Source organism: Fusarium oxysporum, chromosome I (assembly GCF_013085055.1).
Source record: "Fusarium oxysporum Fo47 chromosome I, complete sequence".
In the NCBI taxonomy this organism is placed as follows: domain Eukaryota; kingdom Fungi; phylum Ascomycota; class Sordariomycetes; order Hypocreales; family Nectriaceae; genus Fusarium; species Fusarium oxysporum.
Genome location: NC_072840.1, coordinates 2,217,728 through 2,240,232, shown reverse-complemented (window position 1 = coordinate 2,240,232; position 22,505 = coordinate 2,217,728). Strand labels below are relative to the sequence as shown.

Below are 22,505 nucleotides of genomic sequence, written 5' to 3'. Positions count from 1 at the left end.
TATATCAAATTGGTTGCGACTGGATCAACATATCATAATATCATAAACTCCAGTGCCATGCTCTTTCTTTTACCCTTCCAAGCAACACAGCTTCAAGGACCAAATACCAATGCGCGCACCTCGATACTCTCGCGACCTTCCGCCTCAGCCCGGGTCCTGGGATCTTCAAAAGCAGTATGCGGCACACGACCCTTGATATTAGATCCGGGCTTGAGGGACTCGCTATCGAAGCACTCCAGCAACAGCCTCTCGCTGCCCGTCATACCACTGAGGTAGTACCACTTCTGCTCAGGATCATGCTGAATCGCTGCAGTCCAACCGCGGTACCCATCTGGATATCGGTGCTCAACAGGGATGACGTCGTCGTCTTCGACAGAAGCAGAGGATGCAACAGCCAGAGGAAAAGACTCGAGGGGCTTCTTGTTCAGAGGTCGCCAGACGTTGATGAGACGATAGCGACGCTTGAGAAGCTCATCTGCCTCACCTGGGAAGTATCTGCGAACTCGCTGAGCTACAGCCGCAGCTGTTTGATCAATGTGTACACGAGTCACAGGCACACGAGTAGCATTGGGTGTTTGACGACGAATAGTGTGATCAAAGAAGAAGACCCTGTTAGAGCCAGGGACGTTGTTGAGGAGAAGCTGTTCAAGCTCTGGGTAGTAGTTCTCCTTGATAGAATCATCATCGACGAAGTCGACCTCGCTGGAGGGTGGAACGTCTTGGATGACTTGGAAAGCATCACGGTCTAGATGATACTTGGACTCATGACCACGGATGTCGTGTATGACAGTTGGTTGAGGGTTGTCTGTGAAGTTGCGCTGAGGAAGACCCTTGGGAGGAGTATCGACGTGGTTATAGGGAGTTGAATTGTCGGAGGGAGGATTGAAGAAGTTCAGGGTTGCAGTGACGTCGCCACGGGGAATAGTTGAAGAGATGGCCATTGTCAAGACTTATAGGACTTATAGAACCGTCGAAGTGTATCAAATGGACCAGAATACAGAGGTGTAAGGGATATCAGAGAAACTGATGTGAGTTTTTACAATAGCGATGATGCCAGAGACATCAAATGCGATGATTTAAATCGATTATTGAATCAACAAAGATGCTCTCTGCAATAAGTTGCTTCCTGTCCAGCTCTTTATACTTTTCATCTGCACTCAGAGATGTTACCATCATAATATGTGGATTTCAAATCAGAACCGAGTTCACTTCACCATCTCATACCAGAATTGGCCATGAGGCCGTATGCGCTTGAGCACGCAATTCCAAGATGCACAACCGTTGGCTGGAGGTCAATTGACATGGCCACAAGGGCGTACGGTCGATTAGTAAAGGGTTTTGATTACTGTACACAGCTTGTTTGTTAATTGACCTAGTTAAGAGAACCAATGGGAATTATAGAGTGAGTATGTCGGGAATTATACGGGTTTGTTAGAGTTGGAATAGATTGGTTATGTCAAGAAATAGGCTAACGTTAAAGAAAAGCATTTCGCTTGATTGTGCACGGCCGTCTTAATGTATACGAGATAGATAGATATAGACATAGATCTACAGTGGCAGTAAGCAGAAACTCCTCATCCTGGGCCAATTGCTAAATTTAGCCCCTTTTGCTCCATCGCTTGGTGGCCTAATTTGCAACTTGAATCCCCCTTTCATTTCTGAAACGCGTGAAATACTCTTCGCTAAATGGTATCTGCAAGGCTATCACACTCTTAAACTGTCTTAAACTGGAACACTATTGCTCTCAAGAGATTTCTTCAGCCTTGGTTCATTTGTTCATCCGTTGCCCCGTTGGATCAGCCAGTTCATGTCTCAAATCTCATCCTTCGGGCTCACTCTTGTCTGTCTCTGTTTACCCCCGATTCTCACATGAGACGAAACAGCAAAATCGACTATGTGAAAGACCTGCTAAATAACTCACGGCCAAGAAAACTTGAAGAGATGAACTCGAAATGCCGTCACCTGCCTCTGTCAACAACGCAACCGGGCCCTCTCCGTCACCTCCGGCTCCGAGTCCGGCCCAGACTCAGCCTCCACCTCAGCCCGGCGCATCGGGGGCCGGATCCGCTGCGCCTCCGACCACGCGCCCGGGCCTTCCGGACCGTAGCGTTTCCGAGAACACGGTAGAGGATGCTTACGTTGACTTTATTCTCTTTTGCAATCCGGCAGTGCCGCTCTCTACAGACACGACAAGTCTGAGAGAGGCATTCCGTAATCCTCCTCGCAGCGGCGGCAAGTCCTTCAGCACATTCGCCATCTATGAGCTCGTCCGCAAGTTTTACAACAGCGAGATCCGGACATGGACAGAATTGACTACAAAGCTTGGTGTTGAGCCCCCAGACCCAAACAAGGAGGAGAGTGCCCAGAAAGTTGCACAGTATGGCGTGAGATTAAAGGTGTGTGATGTAGAGCCACCCAAACTCAAGGTTTACCCACTAAAGACTGGTCTAGAAGTGGATGAATTCCATGCACGTCAAGGCATTTTTCGAGTATCTGATGGACATTCCGAATGATTACTGGACAAGGATCCCTACTGACAGTAACCCTACAAGCCAGCCCATCCGCGATGGTGTGGCTATCGAGGATGACATGGCTCTGAGGGCTCTTTTCCCACACATACGGCCAAAGAGAGGTAGAAAGCGTCCCGTCGACGATGACACAGCCACTTCTCCCGCTCAGAGATCTCACCTTGCACCGTCATCAGCTGTTGAGGCCGTAAGCGGTCCTATGTCAATGTCATTGTCAGCAGATCCCACGAAGCTAAGCGCTGCACCGTGGACTCCGAGTGATGCTTCTCAGCAGACGCCTCTATTTCGGTGGCCGCAGTCTGCTATTACACCGAACTCGAGGAAATCTTTCTGGGACGATGCTCTTGAGCCACAGTCTGCTGTTACACCGTCGAAGCCGAGACTTACGACGCAGCGCAGAGGGCCCAAGAATGTGTCTTCTGCCTGGAGACCCGGAGTTCCCAACGGTGGTGTCAAACCACGAGGACGGCCACCGATGAATAGAACTCCTATAGATGCTTCTCTGCCTCCGTTTTCTACCACGGCCACCACAACGGCCCCTGAGGAACCCGTAGCCCCCATTTGTACTCCGCCAGTCTCAGCTCCCGGGGCAGATAGTGGACAGTCAGAGAATAGTTTCTCGATCCCCTCGATAACATCACAGCCGCATCCTACCCCTGCTCCACCGAGGCCTTCTCGCCCGAGTATATCTTTACAAGTCCCCGAAAGACCATCAGGCAGTGTTAGACTTGCAACTCCTCCCCCAGTCGTGGTCATCAACGGCCCCAGTGAAACTCAGGCTCCTCCTCCGCATACATACGTCGGAACATCATCGAACTTTGCAAGAGCTACGAACGAAGTGACTACGTCACGCCAGCAGCAAGCTGAGGATACAATGTCACAACAAAAGGATGTTCCGAGGTTGTATTTCGAGAGGCTTGAAGAACGTACGAACGTGGATGAGGTTATCGGTTATATGATGCGCAGTCTCTTCGGGGCAAATTGGCTCGATGCTGAAGGAAATCCAACACATACATGCTCAACGACTGAAGCGATGGCGATCGTCAACTCGGTTCTCGAAGACTTGTACAGAAAGGCAGCATCACCGGACATGTTTTTGATCAACCTAGCTGCCATGACAGGAGGCGGGTACCTCCTAGCCGGGACGACGAAACTCAAACGCGTTGGCGTGCAAGACGGTGCGATGAAGTATACTTGTGAATGGATATATGGTCTAGGTCATCTCAGGGGTCAATATCAGATGGAAATTGCTGTACCTGTGGAGATGCTTGAGGATTCTAAAGAGCCGAGTCCCGAAGCTACGTCTGCGGAATCAGCATCCAAGTTATCTGCGGATGAGTGGCAGGCTAAGTATGAGAAGCTGCTTGAAGAGTTGGATAAGAAGGATAAGACGTTTATGGATCTGAGGATGAAGGTGACGGATATTCTGAGGGGTGTACCTAAGAAATGATGCTCTGTGGAATACTGTAGAGGTTTGCAATGGTGTGCATTGTTGATCGGAGTTATTTGGTTGTTTCTTTCCTCAGGGCATATATGGCGTTGCTTCTTTTGGTTGATACTTCGCGAATTGGTGCATATTTGTATGTGGTCGCTTATCTTGGGTGCTTTTTTTACTGAGAATAACATGTGGTTACCTTGAAAATCGTGTTCCAAATAGCGGTGAATGTGAACCTCGATACAATGCACATAACTATGTGCATTCTAGGCACACATAATGTAAGATGGTGTCACTGAACATTTACGAGAGCCATGTTTGGTATATAATATTCGGATCTTTCGGAGGCTCACATCCCGATTGAGATAAAGCCAAGGAAATCCCATCGGCGACTCCGAGAATGTGTAGGCATGTTAGACGATAGCTATTGCATTACACTACTATAGTGGTATTCCCTACATGTAAGAGCCTTTTCTGGTGGGTGTGGATAGTTGATGTTACGATATCACGATTGGACAGATTTACGGGCGGAGGGATCTCAGAAAACACGGGGAATCTGGGGATCGCACAAGGGCATATCGGATATCGTAGTCAGGACCGATGAGCTGGGATTCTCTGGGGAAAACGCGAGAGAGAAAGGGTATCGAGATAAGAGTCTGTGGTGCTGGTGGAGATGAGGCTACCCTGGGGACGTCCACTCACGATGCAGGGAATTCTGCTGCCTTGAGCTGAAGAAGAAGCCAAGCAGCCCAAGAGAGTAGCAAATGAGGTCATTTTTGAAATTCCGGGGTAACTGATAACTTGAGATGAAATGTCGTTTTATTCAATGGTATTATTCAAATCAGTCTTTGGAGTAGACGATGAACAATGATAACGGACCGTTGGATTACAAGTAGCATCACGTGTAACCCTCAAACGTTACACTTTAGTGGGAGCCGGTTCGGAGTGTAAGAACGGATAAGCGAAAACGGTTAACCGAATAAGCAATGCGATGTAGATCCATGCTGTTCCCAAGACCCGAGGAATCCTTCACGACAGAACCGAGTGATATTCCCTACCTCTCTTGCATCCGGAGGATTCGAGATGTGTGATTGCGCAGATCAATGACTGCTATAGACAGTTCGCCCGGGAAACCATAAGATCCTTGATTTCCATTGTCTTGGATCATGAAAAAAACACTCCTAACTTTTAAGTTGTCATTTTGGGGTTGATCATGAGACATGCATGGTACCTCATGATTACAGGTGTTGGTTACAACAGTAACATGCTATTTGACTCTGACTTGTCTCTCGGAACAAAAGTTCGGCATGTTAAGTAGGGTTGCAGAGAGGCGGCACAGAGGCTGAAAGGATGGAGGGATGTCAGACAGTTTGGACTGTGACGATGGAACCGAGACAAGGGGGCCTTGCCTAAAGTTGCTCTTTCAAGGTATGTTCTTGGATGGCAGTTCAGTGTTGTACATGGTTACAGGAAGTGAAACTCAATAAGACAAAGACAGACCAACTAAGCTCGGTATGTCCCTTGGTTTAAGATATGAAGACGAGGATATGCAATGCTGTATCTGACATGAGGTAAACATGGGACATCAGACTCTCCACAAGAAGAAGAGACGAGGAGGAGATTAACTTGAACATACACGTACCTTGGCAAGCCAGCCAGTGTCAATATAAAGAATTGCCAAAGTTGTTTGGTCCCAAAGAGAAGTCTTGAAGCTGATAATCCCTGCAAATAACGAACCGAAGTAAAGACCCTTGTCATTCAGACCCTGTCCTTTCCCCTGTCTTCCCCATCTTGGTCTTGTTCTTGTCCTTGTCCTTGTCCTTGGGTCACCGGTCAAAGCCCGAATAAAGCGCAGCGTCTTTCTCGTAAATCCCTTCAACCAAATATTTCTGTTGTCTTTTCCTGTGTGAACTTGAAATTCGATGTAATACAGACGAGTACCACCACTCTTAGTGCATTATCCCCGTCACTATTCAAGAAGCTGCCATTATAGTCTTAGGTCCAGTACTACAGTAACTTTAGTGCCCGGACCAAGTCTCGTTGTCTCACCCCAGACTCGCCTCGACTCGACTCAACTAGGCTAGTCAAACCAACGCCCTGGATCCTTCGACTCAACTCATCAACTTTGCCTCCTCCAAACTCTTTAACCAAATCCACGACAAATCATTCCAAGTCGACTGCTCGATTGATTCATATGTATTATTAATAATCATCTCACGTCTAATCTCCCACAATCACCGCGACAACTAAACAGTCATCGATCACACTCTTTTCCTCGGCTTTGGCGCTGACTGTGCCTCATTCTTCTCATCTCCCCAGCTTCCAACCCCACATCTTGAAGCGATCGACCGACGACACCCGCTAGAAACGTTCGACAGGACTCATCAACCAGCTTGGCTCAACTCTACTCGACTGTTTCTGTGATAACTACGCCTCTTCTTATTGTTAACTAACTCACTCAAGAATTGCTCACCACAAACAATATCATTGGTATTGTCTTTTCTCAATCGGGCAATCGCCCGTTTCTCCGACCAACCTCATCTTACTCTCAACCCGCCGCCCTCAGTCACTCACTCTCACTTTGCCAGTCACTGGCTTTCTACAACACAAGATGGCGCCGAATCGCGGCGAAGACGATATAGAACGGTATATTCTACTCTTGCTAATCCATTGCCGATCCAAATGCTGATCAGTACTCTCAGCCTGTCAAGGACCACCAATGAATATCCTTCCAGTTCCATGATAGAACATGCACGGCGTCCTTCAGAAGCTTATGTCAACCTTCATGCAAACATTGAAGCCAAGTACGCTCGCTCAACCTCGGCACGCCCGCTCAATCGTTCATGACTAACATCACCCAAGAATCAAGAATCCTCTCTGGGGTCTTCCACGAGCAAGACTTCTAGCTGATGTTGATGACTTTTGTCGAAAAAAGGAACTAGAACAGTACCGCCCCCTCATTCGCAAGGGCGCTCTAGTTGCGCAGGATCCCACTGGCTATGAGGATATCGATGGAGACGAAAAGCTTGACGACACAGAGATACAAGCGCTCAGAGACGAAATCCTCCACAAGTGGCGAGTCCCTTTTGTTCTGTACTTGACCGTTGCGACATGTTCCATCGGCGCCGCCGTACAAGGATGGGATCAAACAGGTTCGAATGGAGCGAATTTGGAGTTTCCCTATGCTTTCAATATCGGCAGCGAAAGTATACACGACAAGCTCCTCGTCGGTCTCGTCAACTCTGCCCCTTACATCGGAACAGCCCTGTTTGGCTGTTGGCTTTCGGATCCCCTGAATTCCCGTTGGGGTCGTCGCGGCACGATATTCTTCTCGGCCAACTTCTGTCTCTGGCCTGTCATTGGGAGTGCTTTCTGTAACAGCTGGAGACAGCTTTTTGCGTGTCGTGTATTACTTGGTATTGGAATGGGCACCAAGGCTTCAACAGGTGAGTCTCTACGTCTCTGAACCACAAGCATGTCGCTGGGACCTCGCAGCTGACATGTGATACAGTCCCCATCTTTGCCGCGGAGAACTCACCTGCCCCGATTCGAGGAGCCTTTGTCATGAGTTGGCAGATGTGGACAGCTTTCGGTATCTTCCTAGGAACATGTGCGAATGTCGCTGTTACGAAAATCGGCCATAACGCCTGGAGATTCCAACTAGGATCAGCGTTCATCCCAGCTGTACCCTTGATGTGCTTGATTTACTTCTGCCCAGAATCGCCGCGTTGGTACATGAAGAAGAACCGTTACCAAGATGCGATGAAATCCCTGTTACGACTACGAAACCACCCGATCCAGGCCGCTCGCGATCTATACTATATCCATGCGCAACTCGAGGTCGAACTGGACTTTATTGGCGAGGCACACTATGCCAAACGTTTTATCGAACTTTTCACCATTCCTCGCGTGCGCCGTGCTACTGTAGCTTCATTCGTCGTTATGATTGCCCAGCAGATGTGTGGGATCAACATCATCGCATTCTACTCGACAAGTGTGTTCCGGGATGCAGGCGCCGACGATAACCAAGCTCTGCTGGCATCGATGGGTTTTGGACTGGTTAACTTTGTCTTTGCCTGGCCTGCAATATGGACGATAGACACCTTTGGTCGACGATCTCTGCTACTCTTCACTTTTCCTCAGATGGCATGGACACTACTTGCAGCAGGTCTATGTACTTTGATCCCAGGCACAGGCGGAGCTCACATGGCTTTGGTTGCGTTTTTCGTCTATCTTTTCGCGGCCTTTTACTCACCTGGCGAGGGTCCTGTGCCCTTTACCTACTCGGCTGAAGTGTTTCCTCTGTCGCATCGTGAGGTGGGCATGTCGTGGGCTGTGGCAACGTGCCTTTTCTGGGCGGCAGTGTTGTCTATTACTTTCCCACTGATGTTGGCTAGACTACATGCTATTGGTGCTTTTGGGATGTATGCAGGCTTCAACATTGTTGCGTTGGTTATGATTTTCTTACTGCTACCAGAAACAAAGCAGCGGACACTCGAGGAGCTGGATTACATCTTTGCAGTACCCACTCGTGTCTTTATGAGATATCAAGTTACGAAAGTGCTTCCCTGGTGGATCAGACGATGGATCTTGTTCCAACGAGAAGCAAGACTGGAGCCTCTGTATCAGTTTGACACAGTTGGCGAACCCGAGGATAATCACAGCAGTGACTTTGGCTATGAAAACGACAAGGCAAAAGTTGAATTGAAGGATACAATTGGACTTACGTCAGGTGTTCAGACGACACGATGAGGTTGATGGTGGATATTGTGATATCATGACATTTGGCGTTTGTTTATGGGAGACTTGATTTGGAGATTTTGTCTGTACTGTACTCTTATGATACCCTGCACGAGAAAGTAGCAAGCGAAATGGAATTGGGCCTTGCCTTCAACTAAAGGAGATGAATACCCCACGAAAGAGGAGAAATGAGTGTATTAGTTTCTAGTCAAGTGACGTAAGGAGGAGACTAGTCATTGTATGATAATGGTCTACGTCGTTTGTATAATTTCCGTCTCTGATCGTTATTCATCAAAACCCGACGCTGAAATTCGCCGAGCTCCTTAGTTCGATGTGAGTGACGTCGTGATAGCGGAAAGTGAAGCGGGCTTCTCAACTGAACTGGTCTTGGCCCAAGGTGGGAATTCCGTCATTCTCATTCGGGGCCTCGGGAGATGATCACCATCTCCACTTGATCAACATTCGGATGGGTTGGAAAGAGATAAATGCCCAAAAGGCGTTGATGCTCAGTGACAGAACTGAATTAGGAAGGGAGACGATAATGCCGAGGCCGACATGGGCGTCTAATCGAGGAGACACACCGTTTCTCCATACAAGTTCTCATTCAACGTCATGATGTTTGCGCGCGCTTAGTGAGGTGACGCACATACTGTGTAGCGTAGCTTCTTCTCGTTTACGATACCCGACGATACGAACTGGGGAGTGAGAAGTCTTTGGGCGTTTCTACAGTAGAGCAAGAGCACGGTCAAGCTTTTCCGGGGATGGCTGATCGATCAGATCACGTTGCATTTTCTTGTTGTTGCTGATTGAAGCGGAGACTGCTGATCGACCTACGTGGATTCCTCGTGAATAATGGGATCGACATCGCGTTGTCGAAGGTGGATGGGCACTGTGGGTGAGGAGTGAGACATGAAGGGTTCAGCGGGATTAGCAACTGTGAGAATGATCATTGAAGATGATAATGGCAAAATATTATAGTAGCAAGTTGAAGTTGAAAGAGTAACAAAGGAAATGCGGTTGGTGGAATAAGCCGAGTGATGACCCAAACTGTCGGTCCTCTCAAGTTCCAGTTTCAACGTCGTCCCAGCTCCCAGTGTCAGTGTAGGTAGGGTTACACTCCATCAGCTTATAGCAAAGACAACAATCTTGGCACCGGGAGATGAACCGAATTTAATGTCGCCTTGCGAAAAAATAGGGGACGCAATTAATATCAGCGTTTCCTCAACTCGTTTCATATATCCGCAAACTCTACCATTTCAATCCACGATGAAACCTAAAAAAGAAAAACAATTCATGGTCTCGACTTTCTTTTTTGAAATTTGACTTTGGCTTCCATCACAGTGGATGGAGGTCAAGGCGTGGACTAGCGAGCGTTTTTTTTTCTTGCCGTCACCCTTATTCTGACACGTTGACACAGGCTAATGCGGGATAGCATGACTTGAGGTCACTTCGTGTCTGCAGGGGTAAATATCATGGTTTGTTTTGTTCTTCTGAACCAGTGGCAAGATGAGAGGGGCTTTGGAGCAGGAAATAAGTCTTGGTATGGTGGCTGTGAGCCGAAGATGCATCATGGAGTAGAAGATGAGATATCCATAGGCAGCGTCATAGAAAGCATCTTCAGCATGCTCTTCAACACCAACGTCAGGATGTTCGATCAGATTACACAATCTTCGTCTAAAGATACCAACGGCCAAGCGCTGCGGCAGTTGGCGGCTTTCAATTTGAACAACACCCTCATTCTCTGGTGGCGTAGACGCCAGAATTCCCGGGAATGACGAAAAGAAAAGCGGTTGGTTTCGTCTTGTCTTCAATGTCTTAATTGCGCGTCAGTTATCCAAAGGTGTGCTAGCCGGGGATCAATAACACAAAAAGGTAACTCAGCCGTTGAAGGCACGAGGGGCTAACCGTTAGCCTACAACTTGTTGAGCCGCCATCGACCCTTTGTAAGTCGAACATCGAATAAGAACTTTTCGTAATGATTCTCGCCATGTGCAGCATACTGACTCTTTCAACAAACATTCGAACCATCACTGATCAGGGAGAACTCGTACCGTGTTTCACTGTTACAGTTGCTGGCGTCAAAACGTCAGCTCCCGATGTGGGATCGGTATATGGACCCCTTGAGATCTCTGGTGTAAATCTTTGCCACGAAGGGACGCCTCGAGAGCTTGAAGCTTTCTTGGTGGATAGTGCTGGGTGGAATAAATATGGGGAAGATACGGTTAGATGTTAACTTTTGGTGCTTTGCATCGATGATTGACTGATCTCTCGTATCGAGAATCGCCTCTGGTCCCCAGTTTTTGTTATGTTTCTTCCCTTGCTTGGGTATGTGTCTTCTGATCATGGTAAAGATATTCTTCTTGCGGTGTAAATGGATGGCCTGTTGGTGGTCGGGTGTTTTAGACGTGCAAACCGAGACATACACAGACTTTGATTGTCAAAGCTGTGAAATGTCATGCATTTGCCTGCCAAAATCACGTTCGTATAAGCCCACGTCTTATCCTTGGTTGAATCCTACATATTTCTTGTCATAACAAAAGGCTGCACTGTCTAGACTGTACAGTATTTCGCGTATGTGTTGACTTTTCGGCCGCGTAGCACCCCAGCCCGATTTGGAGACGTGAAACAAAGGGGTATCTGAGACCAGCCTGTCAATGGTTGTTTGTGGCTGCCGGGGGGCGGCGCCTCCCCCTGGCCCGGCGTTGAGAACCGCTGCCGTTCTGAAATATTACTGGATAAACGCCGACATTTGGGGGGGCCGGGTGCCCCTGAAGCCCGGCATACAGCAGATGAAAGGAAAAAAAGTGAAAGAGAAAAAACTTGCAGAGGTGCCCAGTGTCTGGGGACCCTGTCGCGGATCCTTTTTCAGCTGGTAGGGCTCATGATCCAGCGAGAGGGGAGCCCTGAGGGCCCTAAGGACCCAGGACCAGGACCCAATTGGACTTGGTCCATAGAGAGAAAAACTTGAGTGGGTGGTTGGCTTTTCGCCGTGACTGAAGACGCGCTGCTGGTGGATTCACGGCCCCTTCTCCAGAGCCATGACCCGCCCGTGAGTGGGAAAAAAAAAACGATCGGGAACCCCTTTTGTTGCTGACGGTATCTGAGTCCCGGCTTGGTATTTCTAGGATTGTGCTTGGATGGCAAGGCGGACAAACCTCAAATAGCAACATGGCCTAGCCTAGTACATAAGGAAAAAAAAGGAAAAGCACACCATGGTAGTGGATGTCACAGTGTAATTTTTAAATATCTCGCACTCACACGAGCTTGAGCAAGAGCCAAGTACGACAGGGAAGGAACAAGGAACACCCACCCAATCCAGGATCCCCGAAGCCTCGTTCGTCAATGATTGACTTCAACCTCTCTTTCTAGTCGTTCCCTTTCTCTCTCTTCTTCCTCTTCATCATTTCTCCACCGACACTCGTTCCAGTCCCTATTATAACCACGGCCCTCCCACCCCCGGCCTAGGCTTGCCCTTCTTTTGATCGCTTCCCATCTTTTGTTTGTTTCCTAGCTCCTAGGTTTGATCTCTCTCTCTCTCTCTCTCGCTTCCTCACTTCATCCCAGGTAGCACCAATAACCACCAACTTGTTCCTGTTCGTCTTCGCTGGAGAAGACGGCAGATCACCTTCGCTCTTTTTCCTATACCTGCAAAAAAGAGGAGGAGAATCATATGGGATCGTTGTAGCGTATTGTCTGCATTTATTTCCTTGAATCTACTACATCATCGGCATACAACACAGCATTGAGCCGAGCATTGGCATATCTAGCTTGGAGCAAGTCTTCAGCAGAAAGATAATCACCCCCATTCCCACCTGATTCCTTGACACCCTACGAGCGCAAGCAGATAATTGCGGCTAAGGATTTGATATCCTACCACCGTCTCATATCCTGCTAGCACTGCCCGACCTCCAATCTTCAAACGCCTATCGGTTTCATCATCGGCCTCGACTCACGCCAACGGGTCGATCACCTCTTAACTTGAAGTATTCGGGCCACCACATCGAATACTCCCGCACTTTCGACTCCCTGGTTGGAGTTTGATATATAACTACACACGAGAATGGTTAATCGCCACGTTTCTTTATCTCCCCGCAATTCGCGCCACTCTCACACAGGCTTCGTTCCCCTTGGTGGCAGCAACAGCAATAACGAAATGGGCGACGGTATTCAGCTCACGCCGGTCAAGAGCAATGCCTCTGCCCGGAGTGGTATGAGGAAGGCCGACATGCCTCAACCCTCTACCATGGATAGCAACTCTCCCACCGAGGACGAAAAACTCACCGGTCAAGGTCACCGCGGCCGTCGAAGGAGAATGGGCGATGGCCTCTCTCGTAGCGGTACCGGAGGAGAGGAAACCACATTGAACCCAATGGGTAGACTCTACTACAAAATCATCGGCTTCTCTGTTGTCACCAGATACCTTGTATATGTCGTCCCTGTCGGTCTTCTCTTGGCTATTCCTCTGATTGTCCTCGCCGCCATTGGCAAGCAGGATGGCATTCCTGTCGGTAAATGGAACGGAGATGGTAACAGGGCTGGCGATGATGGCCCTCCTCTCTTCAAAATCTTCCTCTGGGTTCTCATCATGTGGCTCTCATGCTGGGTCGCCAAGGTTGTTGCTTGGTTCTTACCCTCGCTCTTCATGTTCTTTACTGGCGTCGTCAGCAAGGGTACTCGCAAGTACGCAACTGTCCTCGGAAACCTCATCCTGCCCTTCTCCTTCTTCTTCTGGGCCTTGGCTTCTTATGTCACTTTCAAGAACCTCTGGATGGAGGAAGATAGAGGCAACAACTACGTCCCATGGGTCCGCACTATGGGCCGTGTCCTTGGTGCTCTTTTCGTTTCTTCAGCTGTCTTCCTTGGCGAGAAAGCGATTGTCCAGCTGATCGGTATCTCCTACCATCAGCGATCGTTTGCGAACCGTATCAGGGAGTCCAAGCGTGAGGTCCACTTGCTCGGGCTTCTTTTTGATGCCTCCCGAACCCTCTTCCCTCTCCATTGTCACGAGTTCGCTGATGAGGATGCCATCATTAATGATAGCATTGAGGTGATGCTCCGTGGTAAGAAAGGACACAAGCGCAACGGCTCTGCCACCCCCATGAAGCTCATTGGAGAGGTTGGCAAGATCGGAGACAAGGTCACCTCCGTTTTTGGCAACCTTGCCTCTGAGATCGCTGGCCGACAGGTTTTCAACCCTAACTCCGCTCACTCCATCGTCATCGAAGCTCTTGAGAAGACTAAGTCATCTGAGGCAATGGGTCGACGTATATGGATGTCTTACGTTGTCGAGGGTCACAACTCACTTGTTCTGGATGACTTCCAGGAGGTTCTTGGACCTGCTTACAAGGAAGAAGCTGAGGAATCATTCTATATGATCGACGGTGACGACAATGGTGATATTAGTCTCGATGAGATGGTCCGAAAGGTTGTCGAAATTGGCACCGAGAGAAAGGCAATCGCCGAAGGTATGAAGGATATTGGCCAGGCTCTTCAGGCTTTTGATAAGATTCTTCTTGTCGTCGTCCTGTTGGTCGTTATTTTCGTTTTCCGTAAGTCTCACCTCATAAGTGTGTCGAATTTCACTAACAATCCCCTTAGTTGCTTTCTTCCAGAGTAGCTTCATTACCACTCTCACCACTGCCGGAACTACCCTGCTTTCTCTGTCTTTCATCTTCGCAGTTACTGCCCAGGAATTCCTCGGTTCTTGTATCTTCCTTTTCGTCAAGCACCCCTACGATGTCGGTGATCGTGTCGACATCAGTGGCACCAGGATGGTTGTCAACAAGATCTCCCTCCTCTACTCTGTTTTCCACCGACTCGACACCATGCAAACAGTTCAAGTGCCCAACATTCAGCTCAACAACATCTGGATCGAGAATATCTCCCGTAGCAAGGCCATGCACGAAACCGTCGAAGTCAACGTTTCTTTCGATACCTCATTTGAGGACATTGAACTTCTCCGCCTCGAGATGGAGAAGTTCGTTCGACAACCCGAGAACGCTCGTGACTTCCAGCCTGATCTTAGCATTAGCGTTGGCGGTGTCGGTAACCTCGACAAGCTTCTGCTCTATGTCACCATCGCTCACAAGTCCAACTGGCACAACGATTCCGTCCGCGCCAGCCGCCGTTCTAAGTTCATGTGTGCACTTGCCCTGGCTCTGAAGAAGGTGCCTCTTATTGCTCCCGGTGGCGGCGGCGAGCCTCTTGGTGGACCTACAAACCCCTCTTACTCTGTTACTGTTACCGATGAGTTCGCCAAGAACAGTCGTGATGAGGCTGCTAAGGCTACTGATGAAGCTCGCATGGTCCCAACCTCGAAGCAGGAGAACACTGAAGAGAGCCAGGCCCAGGCCGCTGAAGGCTTCAACTCGCGCCCCCCTGCCGCCGGCCTTGGTGTCTGGGATAACAGTGACAACCACACCCTGGGCTCTCACGATGATGAAGTCAACCGCAACCGCGATATCGAGCATTTGCGCACTGATCTCAAGCGTGAGAGCACTCGGGGTCGCCGCAAGGCGGGTGAGGCTATTCCCTCACTTTCTCTTGAGACGGCTCCTCGTGCTAGCATCACGTTGACGCAAGCAAGCCCTCGCAGCCCTCACCGTGGCCCCTTCGATGAAGAGGCCGAGGCTGGCATGGGCCCAACGCCTTACCATTCTAATCTCTCTGCCGGCCCATCACAGGGTTCTCAAGGCTACCAGCCATATGCCGGCTCCAGCAACCAGTATAATGTCGCCAACCCTCTACAAAGGCCTGGTCAGGGACCGCCTCAGGGGCCACCTCCTCAAGGACAACCACCCGCTCCCCAGCGCTAGTGGACCTGGAAGTGAGACAGACGAACTGTAACGGCTGACCAGTGTGTATTGATAGTAGTAATATTGGGGAGGTTATTTGGGACGGAATTGAGTTTTTCTATGTTGGTATTGGGGTTACTCGAGAGACTAAAACAGTCATCTCCTTTCTTAGAAATCAGATTGGGTCATCCGTATAAAAAGACTGGGGCGGATGTATCGGTTTATGACACACAGCCAGGGACTGCAGAGCAGCAGCTCTCAATATTCACGAAGTAAAGAATCTAGATTATTATTACACTTCAATCAAATATTTTGAGGATAATTGTTGTTTCAAGGAACTTCGCATCTGCAAAGGCTACTAATTTAGCAAACGTGCTCTGGAGGTGGGACCTCGCCGTCCTTTGCCCCCAACTCAGTCTTGAGAACACGACCGAAGAGTTCTAGCAGAACCTCGAAGCAGACCTTGGTGATGGCAGGATCATAACGTCCCTTGCTTAGCTCGTCACGGATGAAGGCGTGCTGAGCCCACGCAAACTCATAGAAGCTAGTAGGGACACCAGCTTCGCGAAGCTTGACACGGATTAGATCGCGACCAGCATCAGGGACATGAGTGTCCTTTACACCAAAGATCATGGCAACCTCTCCCTTGAACTTGTTGAAGAGATCGATGGTGTGGTTGCTGTTGGGAGGAGCGGTTGATGAAGTGTTGGGCGCATCATAAGGGCCGAGTGTGCGGGAGTGAATATCGGTTGCGAAGTAGGCAACGCAAGCAGAGATGCGAGGGTCAAGCTGCGTCGAGCTGTTGAGTGATATGAAGTGAAAATATTAGGTGAAAGACTTACAGCGGCGCGAACGGCCAGATGGCCACCTAGACACATGCCTGTAGCTCCAATACGGCCTGTGCAGGTGGGAAGTGAGAGGAGGTAATCGACGGTGGCATATGAGTCGGCATCATAGGACTCGAGGGTCTAAAACAGTTAGTTAGAGTGAGTCCAAGTAAACAGTGCTGGTTGTCGAGTGAATACCTTTTCGATCTTGAACTTGTTGCCACGATCAGTGTCCTCGGCGTCGTACTTGAGGGGCTCAGGGCCGGTGAAGTCATGGTAAGATGAAGGCGCAGCGACGATGTAGCCTTGACCAGCGATCTGACGAGCGAAGCGGGCAACAGGACCTGTGACTGGAGAAGTAGAATGAGCTTGTCGTGATATTGATGTGATTATAATGTGAAGCCTTACCTTGGTAGATCTCACTGAAAAGACTCACACCAGGGAAGCGTCTGAATGAAGGTCAGAATGATGCAGAGCAAGAGGATTTAGGAGACTTACGCATTAGGATATCCGGGAATAATGGGATGAAAGACAAAGATGCCTGCTCAAGAGTGTAAGCTTCTCATATCACATGGCATGAGAGTTGAGCTGGACATACGCATAGTACCCTCCTTGCCATTGGCAGAGGTCGGAACATCGACGTGAGACTCCTTGATCAACATTTTGCTTCCTTTAGACCCAAGATTATGAAAGTTCAAAGTTGCAAGATTGGAAGTTATAAATTGTACGGAGTAGTTGCTTTTATCTATTCAACCTCATATCATTATCAACTTCCCCTCGATGCCCCTCGGCGGGGTGTTGCATACATCCTTCAAGCGAGACGCCTCTGATTGGTTGAGAGCAACATCATTCAAGCTTCATAAACTTGATCCGTTGTGGCACCCGGACCGATCCCGCCAGCACCCGCTATAGAATCAATCTCATGAGTAAGCAGTAGTAAGTTCTTATTAGCAGAGCGCAGCTGATGACATGTCTTGGACACCTACCCAAGTTGTATGCGTGTCCTAGGGCAGCTGCTGCAGTACAATGTGACCGCTTTTTTGACACCGAATCACAGAAATAAACATGTGGCAGGGGTATAGCTAATTACCGTAGAACACCTGCATATAAGGAGTGATAGGGAGGTGCTTCAGTGGGACCTCAACTGCTAATCCGCCTTCGGACCGTCGAATCCTAGGGGAGAAGAGGTTCGTTCAGTAAATAAGTACGTACCTCACAACCCCATCATTCGTCGTCACAAGGATCTATCCTGTCCTTCCTTGTCTCTGTCCAGGTGGTCACAACTTTTTGGTCGTCCGACTGCTCTAGTTATTTGCCCCAACAACTCTCGATCCTGTTTCTGACTCTTTTTTCCCTCTATACAGATTTTAAGAAAGGGACACTTCCTTCAGCATATATTCTCAGGATAACATAAGCTCATCATATCGAGGGTCGCCACCCGTACTTTTGTCCACGGATGCACGCCCCAGCTCTCGAATAAACCACCTCTACCTACACCTACTTACGTCTACTACATTTCTCCTTGATATATACCAATCGCATACCATGAACGGCCATTTCTCTGCCGTCGGCGAGGCGCCGGGGGCTGGAAGCTATGAGCACGGCGTCCAGGTTATTGACGAGGATAAGGAGTTCAAGTATGTACTGTACAGCTGTCGAGTTGTTCCCCCGCCACTTTGTCCGTCATGATGTCTACAGTACTAACTAACCCTACTACACTACAGCACCCACCTCAATGAGTATCTCAACGTTACTGATGTTGCTGCCTCTGGCTTCAATTACCATCTTATCTCCGTCTTCGGCTCCCAGTCGACCGGAAAGTCGACCCTCCTGAACAACCTCTTCGGCACCGACTTTTCCGTCATGTCAGAAACCGAGCGTCGACAAACCACGAAGGGTATCTGGATGTCTAAGAACAAGCGCGAGACGAGCGCAGGCACAAAGATGTCCGACAACATCCTTGTCATGGATGTTGAGGGTACCGATGGTCGAGAGCGCGGTGAGGACCAGGACTTTGAGCGCAAAAGTGCCCTGTTTGCGCTGGCCACCAGCGAGGTCTTGATCGTCAACATTTGGGAGCACCAGGTTGGTTTGTACCAGGGTGCGAACATGGGACTTCTCAAGACCGTTTTCGAGGTCAACCTGCAGCTGTTCCTCAAGGACAAGCAGTAAGCCAAGCTCTACGGTAACCCATTGCTTGCGCGATTACTAACTCTACCTAGGTCAACCCCTAGATCTCTACTATTCTTCGTCATTCGCGATCATCTTGGCACTACACCCCTGGGCAACCTCCGAACCACCCTGATTCAGGACCTGACTAAGATTTGGTCGTCCATCTCCAAGCCTCAGGGGCTCGAGGGTTCGCGCATCGAGGACTACTTTGACTTTGGCTTTGCTGCCCTGCCTCACAAGATCCTTCAGGCTGATAAGTTCACCGAGGAGGTCCAGAAGCTTGGATCGCGGTTCACCGCTGGACACCGACACGGCAAACCTGGTCTGCACGGTGACCAAGAGCTCGAGGGTGGTCTCTTCCTCCCCGAGTATCACCGACGAATTCCTGCCGATGGTTTCTCCGTTTATGCTGAGGGCATTTGGGACCAGATTGTGAACAACAAGGACCTGGATTTGCCTACCCAACAGGAGCTTCTGGCTCAGTTCCGTTGCGACGAGATTTCTCGAGAAGTTCTGATTGACTTTGACGTCGTAGTCACGCCCCTTGAGGAGAAACAGAGCGAAGCTTCCAAGCTCGGTGTCCCAACCGTTCTGCCCGATCTTGGCCTGGCTGGTAACGATGCTCGCCAGAAGTGCATCAAGGCTTTCGAAGTGCAGGCAAGCCGATACCATAAGGGGGTCTACGCCCGCAAGCGACACGAGCTCGAGGGCAAGATTGATACTCGCCTGAAGGCACTCTACCAGGGTCAATTGGCCGCTGCCCACAAAGCCGGTGTGACTGCTTTTGGCGAGGCTGTTGCCAACAAGGTGAAGGCTGGGCAAAAGGCTGGTGGTAGCTACGAATTTGCTGAAATTGTCGCCAACGAAAAGCGAAAGACACTGGACATCTTTGGTGTTGAGGCTCAGAGCTTACTCATTGAAGGTGTCTCATGGACTAACTTCGAATCGCAGCTCAAGCTCTTTGAGAAGGAGCTTGACGAAGAGAGCGCTAAACTACGAAAAGAAGAAATGCGACGACTTGCGACCCGTGTCGAGCGCTGGGTCAGATCTCGACTTGGCGATGCCGTTGGTCTCGAGTTCAACAAGCTGGGCAGCGGCCGAGCCGGCGGTGGTGCTCCCGAAACCGGCGAGAAGCCTGACTCTGAGAAGGATCTCTGGGACAGAGTATGGAAAGTCTTCACGGGCATTGTCAAGGAAGCCGAGGTTCGATTTGCCGAGCGGGCTAAGAGCTTCGACGCTACTCAGGAGGAGGTTGAGATCGGCACATGGCGATTGCGCCGAAAGAGCTGGAATGCCCTTCGAGAAAAGATTGAGGAAGAGGTCATGGAGGGCAATATTCTGCTGAAGCTTCGAGAGAACTTTGAAGATAAGTTCCGATACGACGAGGCTGGTGTACCCAGGATATGGCGTCCCAGTGACGATATTGAGGGTATTTACACCAAGGCGCGAGAGTCTACTCTCACCCTTGTTCCTCTTCTCTCAAGATTCCGACTGTCGGAGACATATGGCCCTCCTGACTTGCCAGGCTTCGTTGGACCTCAGCCCAACGGTGTCCAGGCTAGTGATGAGGAGGACCTCACACCGATTGGAGGTATCGACGAAGAGGATGGCAAGAGCCTCGAGGAGGAGATGACGGTGCTCAGCGAGGGCAAGCGCCAGGACCTTGTTGTACGATTCAAGAAGACTGCTGATGGAGTTTATGTCGAAGCTAAGCGAGGTGCCATTGGTGGGGTTGCTCAGGTTCCTTGGTACTTTTATGGTTTACTCCTTGCCCTTGGCTGGAACGAGATATTGACTGGTAAGTTTTATCCAGCTATGATTGGCCTTTGTGCTTTGACTAACAAACGGCGTTTCAGTTCTGCGAAACCCCTTCCTTTGCCTCCTCATCCTGGTCATCGCCGGAGGTACATATGTTGCATACACACTTAACCTCCTCGGTCCTATGCTCTCAATGGGCAATGCTGCTATGACCCAGGGTGTCGAGATTGCGAAGCAGCAGCTCCGCGACTTTATTGCCAACTCCGATACAGCACGCCAGGCTGTTGGCATGCCTGCGCGCGAGGACAGCGATAACATTAGCATGGATACTTTGGATAGTCGGGGCAAGAAGGCCAACACGACTTCCACAGAGAAGGATGACATTGACAACATTTAATGTATAGGGGTTGTGTATGAGTCTGAGCAGTGGCGCCGGGCCTTGTCGAGTATGATTAGCGAACAGGATATAATGTCTACTGTAAAAATAAAAGGAGAATTTGTTCGATTCACGCCCAAGTGATATCCAAAATTGACTGTTTCAATAAATTCGTTCCCAAGTAGATTATAGGGGTATCTAGAATGCTTCCAAGCCAGTCGACGTACCAAACCAATTGCCCAACTCCGATGACTCCTTATCCTTGTCCCCCGAGGTGAAGTAATCAGTGAGCCTACCCGTCTCACCGTCATCCTCAAGTGGCCACTCAACCTTGACACCATTTCCCTTGGCCTCAAGCATGTCCTTTGCTGTCCCCCAGCTGAACCGACACTCCGGTCCCCATCCGAACACAGGATGCATGTTGCCCTTCATCCATCCAACGCAGCGTCCGTCAGATGGATATCCTGAGCCCCATGCCATACCCTCACCATCCTTCTCGTCTTCATCTGCCCTCACTTCAAAGAGAACTTCGAGCGCGGCATCACGAGTGACCTTTGCGCATACCGATGCAGCACTGACGCAGGCGTACAAACTATCGGCCTTCTTGGCAACCGTGATTTTGGCTGTGGGAAACACGCGCTGCAGCTTTGCTTGATATGCTGCTGGTTGGCCAATTGTATCAACGTAAATCTCCTGGATGTTTACGCCAAGCGCATACACAGCTTTTATAAGATCGACTGTAGCGTCCATAGCCTGTGCATTGAGGTTGTACGCATTCGTAGGTCGGTACATGTTCGCGCCGATATCTCTAGCCGATAGTGAAGCCGTTGCCCAGCCACAAGAGTCGTGGAGATCCGAGCCAGGTGTGCAAAGTGTGCGCATAAGATCTGAGCGAACAGCAGGTGTGAGGACCTTGGAATCGTCAAAGTGATGCTTCTCGCGAAGTAGAGAATCAGAGAGATCTATCGGGAGGAAGAAGACGCCGTAGACCATGGGGCCGAGAACAGGACCACGTCCGGCTTCGTCGACACCGAGACAGCATGGAGTTGCTGAGGAGGGATCGGAAAGGTTGCTGGGGAGTAGAGAAGGGGGGACGGCGGAGAAGTGGTTGAATGACGAGCCTGAGAGGAGGGCTTCGCCATGGACTGAGGGTGGGATATAAGTTGTTGAGGAGCGGGTGGCTGTCTCGGGGACATCTTCGGCTGGTGAATCCGTCATTATGAGATATTTTATGGTAAAAGTTATAGTTTATTATGCTGTAAGTTGAGTTCTGGGAACAGATTCGTCAATTGATCGTTTTGATGCCTCTGGTTGTCATGGAAGTTGAAGTAAAGAGAAAGTTAGTGGTAAGAGTTCCAGGAGACGCGTCTAGACGCGTTAAGCACCCGAGCCCCATATTTTATATAGTGCCACTGAACTATACCTACAGGCACTTGACCATCACAGCCAACCTAAAGGAAGGTATGGCAAGCTCCACGGTGTAAGTCATGGGAGATATACGATTGGCTTGGCCTGATTTATGTCAGTTTATGCGAGTAACCTAGAATTGTATTTGATTTTCTTGGAGTCATGTCATCTAATATTGGCGTTGATGCCCGTTGAAGGCAAGTAAACAAGCCACTGCACGCACTTATACGACGCCACGATAAGTCAAGCCACATGCAGTGGCAAACTGAAAGTATCAAGTCAATCACCTCAAAGATGGACATAACAGATTGATTGAGCTCCTGACTGAGTATGGATCAATAAAACATGAATAATTTATCTACGGCAAAGCTCTTCCCTCAATATAACCTCCGCATATTAAGGACCGAGCAGATTATAGCCTACCATGCTGAAGGATACCTAAGCCCACTGTGCCCATGCAAGATTTAC

At 49.5% G+C, this 22,505-nt stretch overlaps 7 protein-coding genes across 7 annotated transcripts; 4 read left to right on the top strand and 3 right to left on the bottom strand.

Annotated features, from left to right (window-relative positions):
- Nucleotides 1-57: 57 nt before the first annotated feature.
- On the bottom strand, nucleotides 58-1,083 carry FOBCDRAFT_210965 (uncharacterized protein). The gene has a single exon (XM_031181411.3). It carries the CDS (start codon nucleotides 939-941, stop codon nucleotides 93-95), a length of 849 nt encoding a protein of 282 aa, XP_031042179.2. The 5' UTR covers nucleotides 942-1,083; the 3' UTR covers nucleotides 58-92.
- Nucleotides 1,084-1,590: 507 nt separating this feature from the next.
- Nucleotides 1,591-4,170, top strand: FOBCDRAFT_210964 (ARS binding protein 2-domain-containing protein). The gene is made up of 2 exons (XM_031181409.3): nucleotides 1,591-2,396; nucleotides 2,452-4,170. The coding sequence occupies exons 1-2, from the start codon at nucleotides 1,953-1,955 to the stop codon at nucleotides 3,976-3,978; spliced, it is 1,971 nt and encodes a 656-aa protein (XP_031042177.2). The 5' UTR covers nucleotides 1,591-1,952; the 3' UTR covers nucleotides 3,979-4,170.
- A 1,911-nt stretch (nucleotides 4,171-6,081) lies between these two features.
- On the top strand, nucleotides 6,082-8,863 carry FOBCDRAFT_2655 (and other transporter-domain-containing protein). Its single transcript, XM_031181408.3, has 4 exons — nucleotides 6,082-6,609; nucleotides 6,666-6,767; nucleotides 6,826-7,409; nucleotides 7,475-8,863. Exons 1-4 carry the CDS (start codon nucleotides 6,575-6,577, stop codon nucleotides 8,713-8,715), a joined length of 1,962 nt encoding a protein of 653 aa, XP_031042176.2. The 5' UTR covers nucleotides 6,082-6,574; the 3' UTR covers nucleotides 8,716-8,863.
- Nucleotides 8,864-12,856: 3,993 nt separating this feature from the next.
- Nucleotides 12,857-15,518, top strand: FOBCDRAFT_194740 (Mechanosensitive ion channel-domain-containing protein; the record flags this gene model as incomplete). Its single annotated transcript, XM_031181407.3, has 2 exons — nucleotides 12,857-14,252; nucleotides 14,302-15,518. 2 exons carry the CDS (start codon nucleotides 12,857-12,859, stop codon nucleotides 15,516-15,518), a joined length of 2,613 nt encoding a protein of 870 aa, XP_031042175.3.
- Nucleotides 15,519-15,820: 302 nt separating this feature from the next.
- FOBCDRAFT_210959 (Alpha/Beta hydrolase protein) lies at nucleotides 15,821-17,074 on the bottom strand. The gene is made up of 6 exons (XM_031181406.3): nucleotides 16,923-17,074; nucleotides 16,823-16,865; nucleotides 16,733-16,773; nucleotides 16,523-16,674; nucleotides 16,340-16,465; nucleotides 15,821-16,286 (listed from the first exon to the last, which is right to left on the bottom strand). The coding sequence occupies exons 1-6, from the start codon at nucleotides 16,984-16,986 to the stop codon at nucleotides 15,861-15,863; spliced, it is 852 nt and encodes a 283-aa protein (XP_031042174.1). The 5' UTR covers nucleotides 16,987-17,074; the 3' UTR covers nucleotides 15,821-15,860.
- Nucleotides 17,075-17,528: 454 nt separating this feature from the next.
- Nucleotides 17,529-20,759, top strand: FOBCDRAFT_151590 (RHD3/Sey1). The gene is made up of 4 exons (XM_031181405.3): nucleotides 17,529-17,961; nucleotides 18,049-18,492; nucleotides 18,547-20,294; nucleotides 20,353-20,759. Exons 1-4 carry the CDS (start codon nucleotides 17,870-17,872, stop codon nucleotides 20,649-20,651), a joined length of 2,583 nt encoding a protein of 860 aa, XP_031042173.2. The 5' UTR covers nucleotides 17,529-17,869; the 3' UTR covers nucleotides 20,652-20,759.
- An 11-nt stretch (nucleotides 20,760-20,770) lies between these two features.
- On the bottom strand, nucleotides 20,771-21,959 carry FOBCDRAFT_210955 (ribonuclease H-like domain-containing protein). Its single transcript, XM_031181404.3, has one exon. The coding sequence runs from the start codon at nucleotides 21,846-21,848 to the stop codon at nucleotides 20,829-20,831; it is 1,020 nt and encodes a 339-aa protein (XP_031042172.2). The 5' UTR covers nucleotides 21,849-21,959; the 3' UTR covers nucleotides 20,771-20,828.
- Between the last annotated feature and the right edge of the window lie 546 nt (nucleotides 21,960-22,505).

What these genes read in the sequence shown, in the direction of transcription:
- FOBCDRAFT_151590 (XM_031181405.3), top strand. Translation starts at nt 17,870, where the DNA reads ATGAACGGCCATTTCTCTGCCGTCGGCGAGGCGCCGGGGGCTGGAAGC. An exon ending in GACGAGGATAAGGAGTTCAA is followed by an intron (nt 17,962 to 18,048) that starts GTATGTACTGTA and finishes ACTACACTACAG; the next exon opens with CACCCACCTCAATGAGTATC. An exon ending in CTGTTCCTCAAGGACAAGCA is followed by an intron (nt 18,493 to 18,546) that starts GTAAGCCAAGCT and finishes AACTCTACCTAG; the next exon opens with GTCAACCCCTAGATCTCTAC.
- FOBCDRAFT_210959 (XM_031181406.3), bottom strand. Translation starts at nt 16,986, where the DNA reads ATGTTGATCAAGGAGTCTCACGTCGATGTTCCGACCTCTGCCAATGGC. An exon ending in ATTCCCGGATATCCTAATGC is followed by an intron (nt 16,774 to 16,822) that starts GTAAGTCTCCTA and finishes ACCTTCATTCAG; the next exon opens with ACGCTTCCCTGGTGTGAGTC. An exon ending in ATCTGGCCGTTCGCGCCGCT is followed by an intron (nt 16,287 to 16,339) that starts GTAAGTCTTTCA and finishes AGCTCGACGCAG; the next exon opens with CTTGACCCTCGCATCTCTGC.
- FOBCDRAFT_210955 (XM_031181404.3), bottom strand. Translation starts at nt 21,848, where the DNA reads ATGACGGATTCACCAGCCGAAGATGTCCCCGAGACAGCCACCCGCTCC.
- FOBCDRAFT_210964 (XM_031181409.3), top strand. Translation starts at nt 1,953, where the DNA reads ATGCCGTCACCTGCCTCTGTCAACAACGCAACCGGGCCCTCTCCGTCA. An exon ending in AGTATGGCGTGAGATTAAAG is followed by an intron (nt 2,397 to 2,451) that starts GTGTGTGATGTA and finishes AGACTGGTCTAG; the next exon opens with AAGTGGATGAATTCCATGCA.
- FOBCDRAFT_2655 (XM_031181408.3), top strand. Translation starts at nt 6,575, where the DNA reads ATGGCGCCGAATCGCGGCGAAGACGATATAGAACG. An exon ending in GGCGAAGACGATATAGAACG is followed by an intron (nt 6,610 to 6,665) that starts GTATATTCTACT and finishes CAGTACTCTCAG; the next exon opens with CCTGTCAAGGACCACCAATG. An exon ending in CATGCAAACATTGAAGCCAA is followed by an intron (nt 6,768 to 6,825) that starts GTACGCTCGCTC and finishes ACATCACCCAAG; the next exon opens with AATCAAGAATCCTCTCTGGG.
- FOBCDRAFT_210965 (XM_031181411.3), bottom strand. Translation starts at nt 941, where the DNA reads ATGGCCATCTCTTCAACTATTCCCCGTGGCGACGTCACTGCAACCCTG.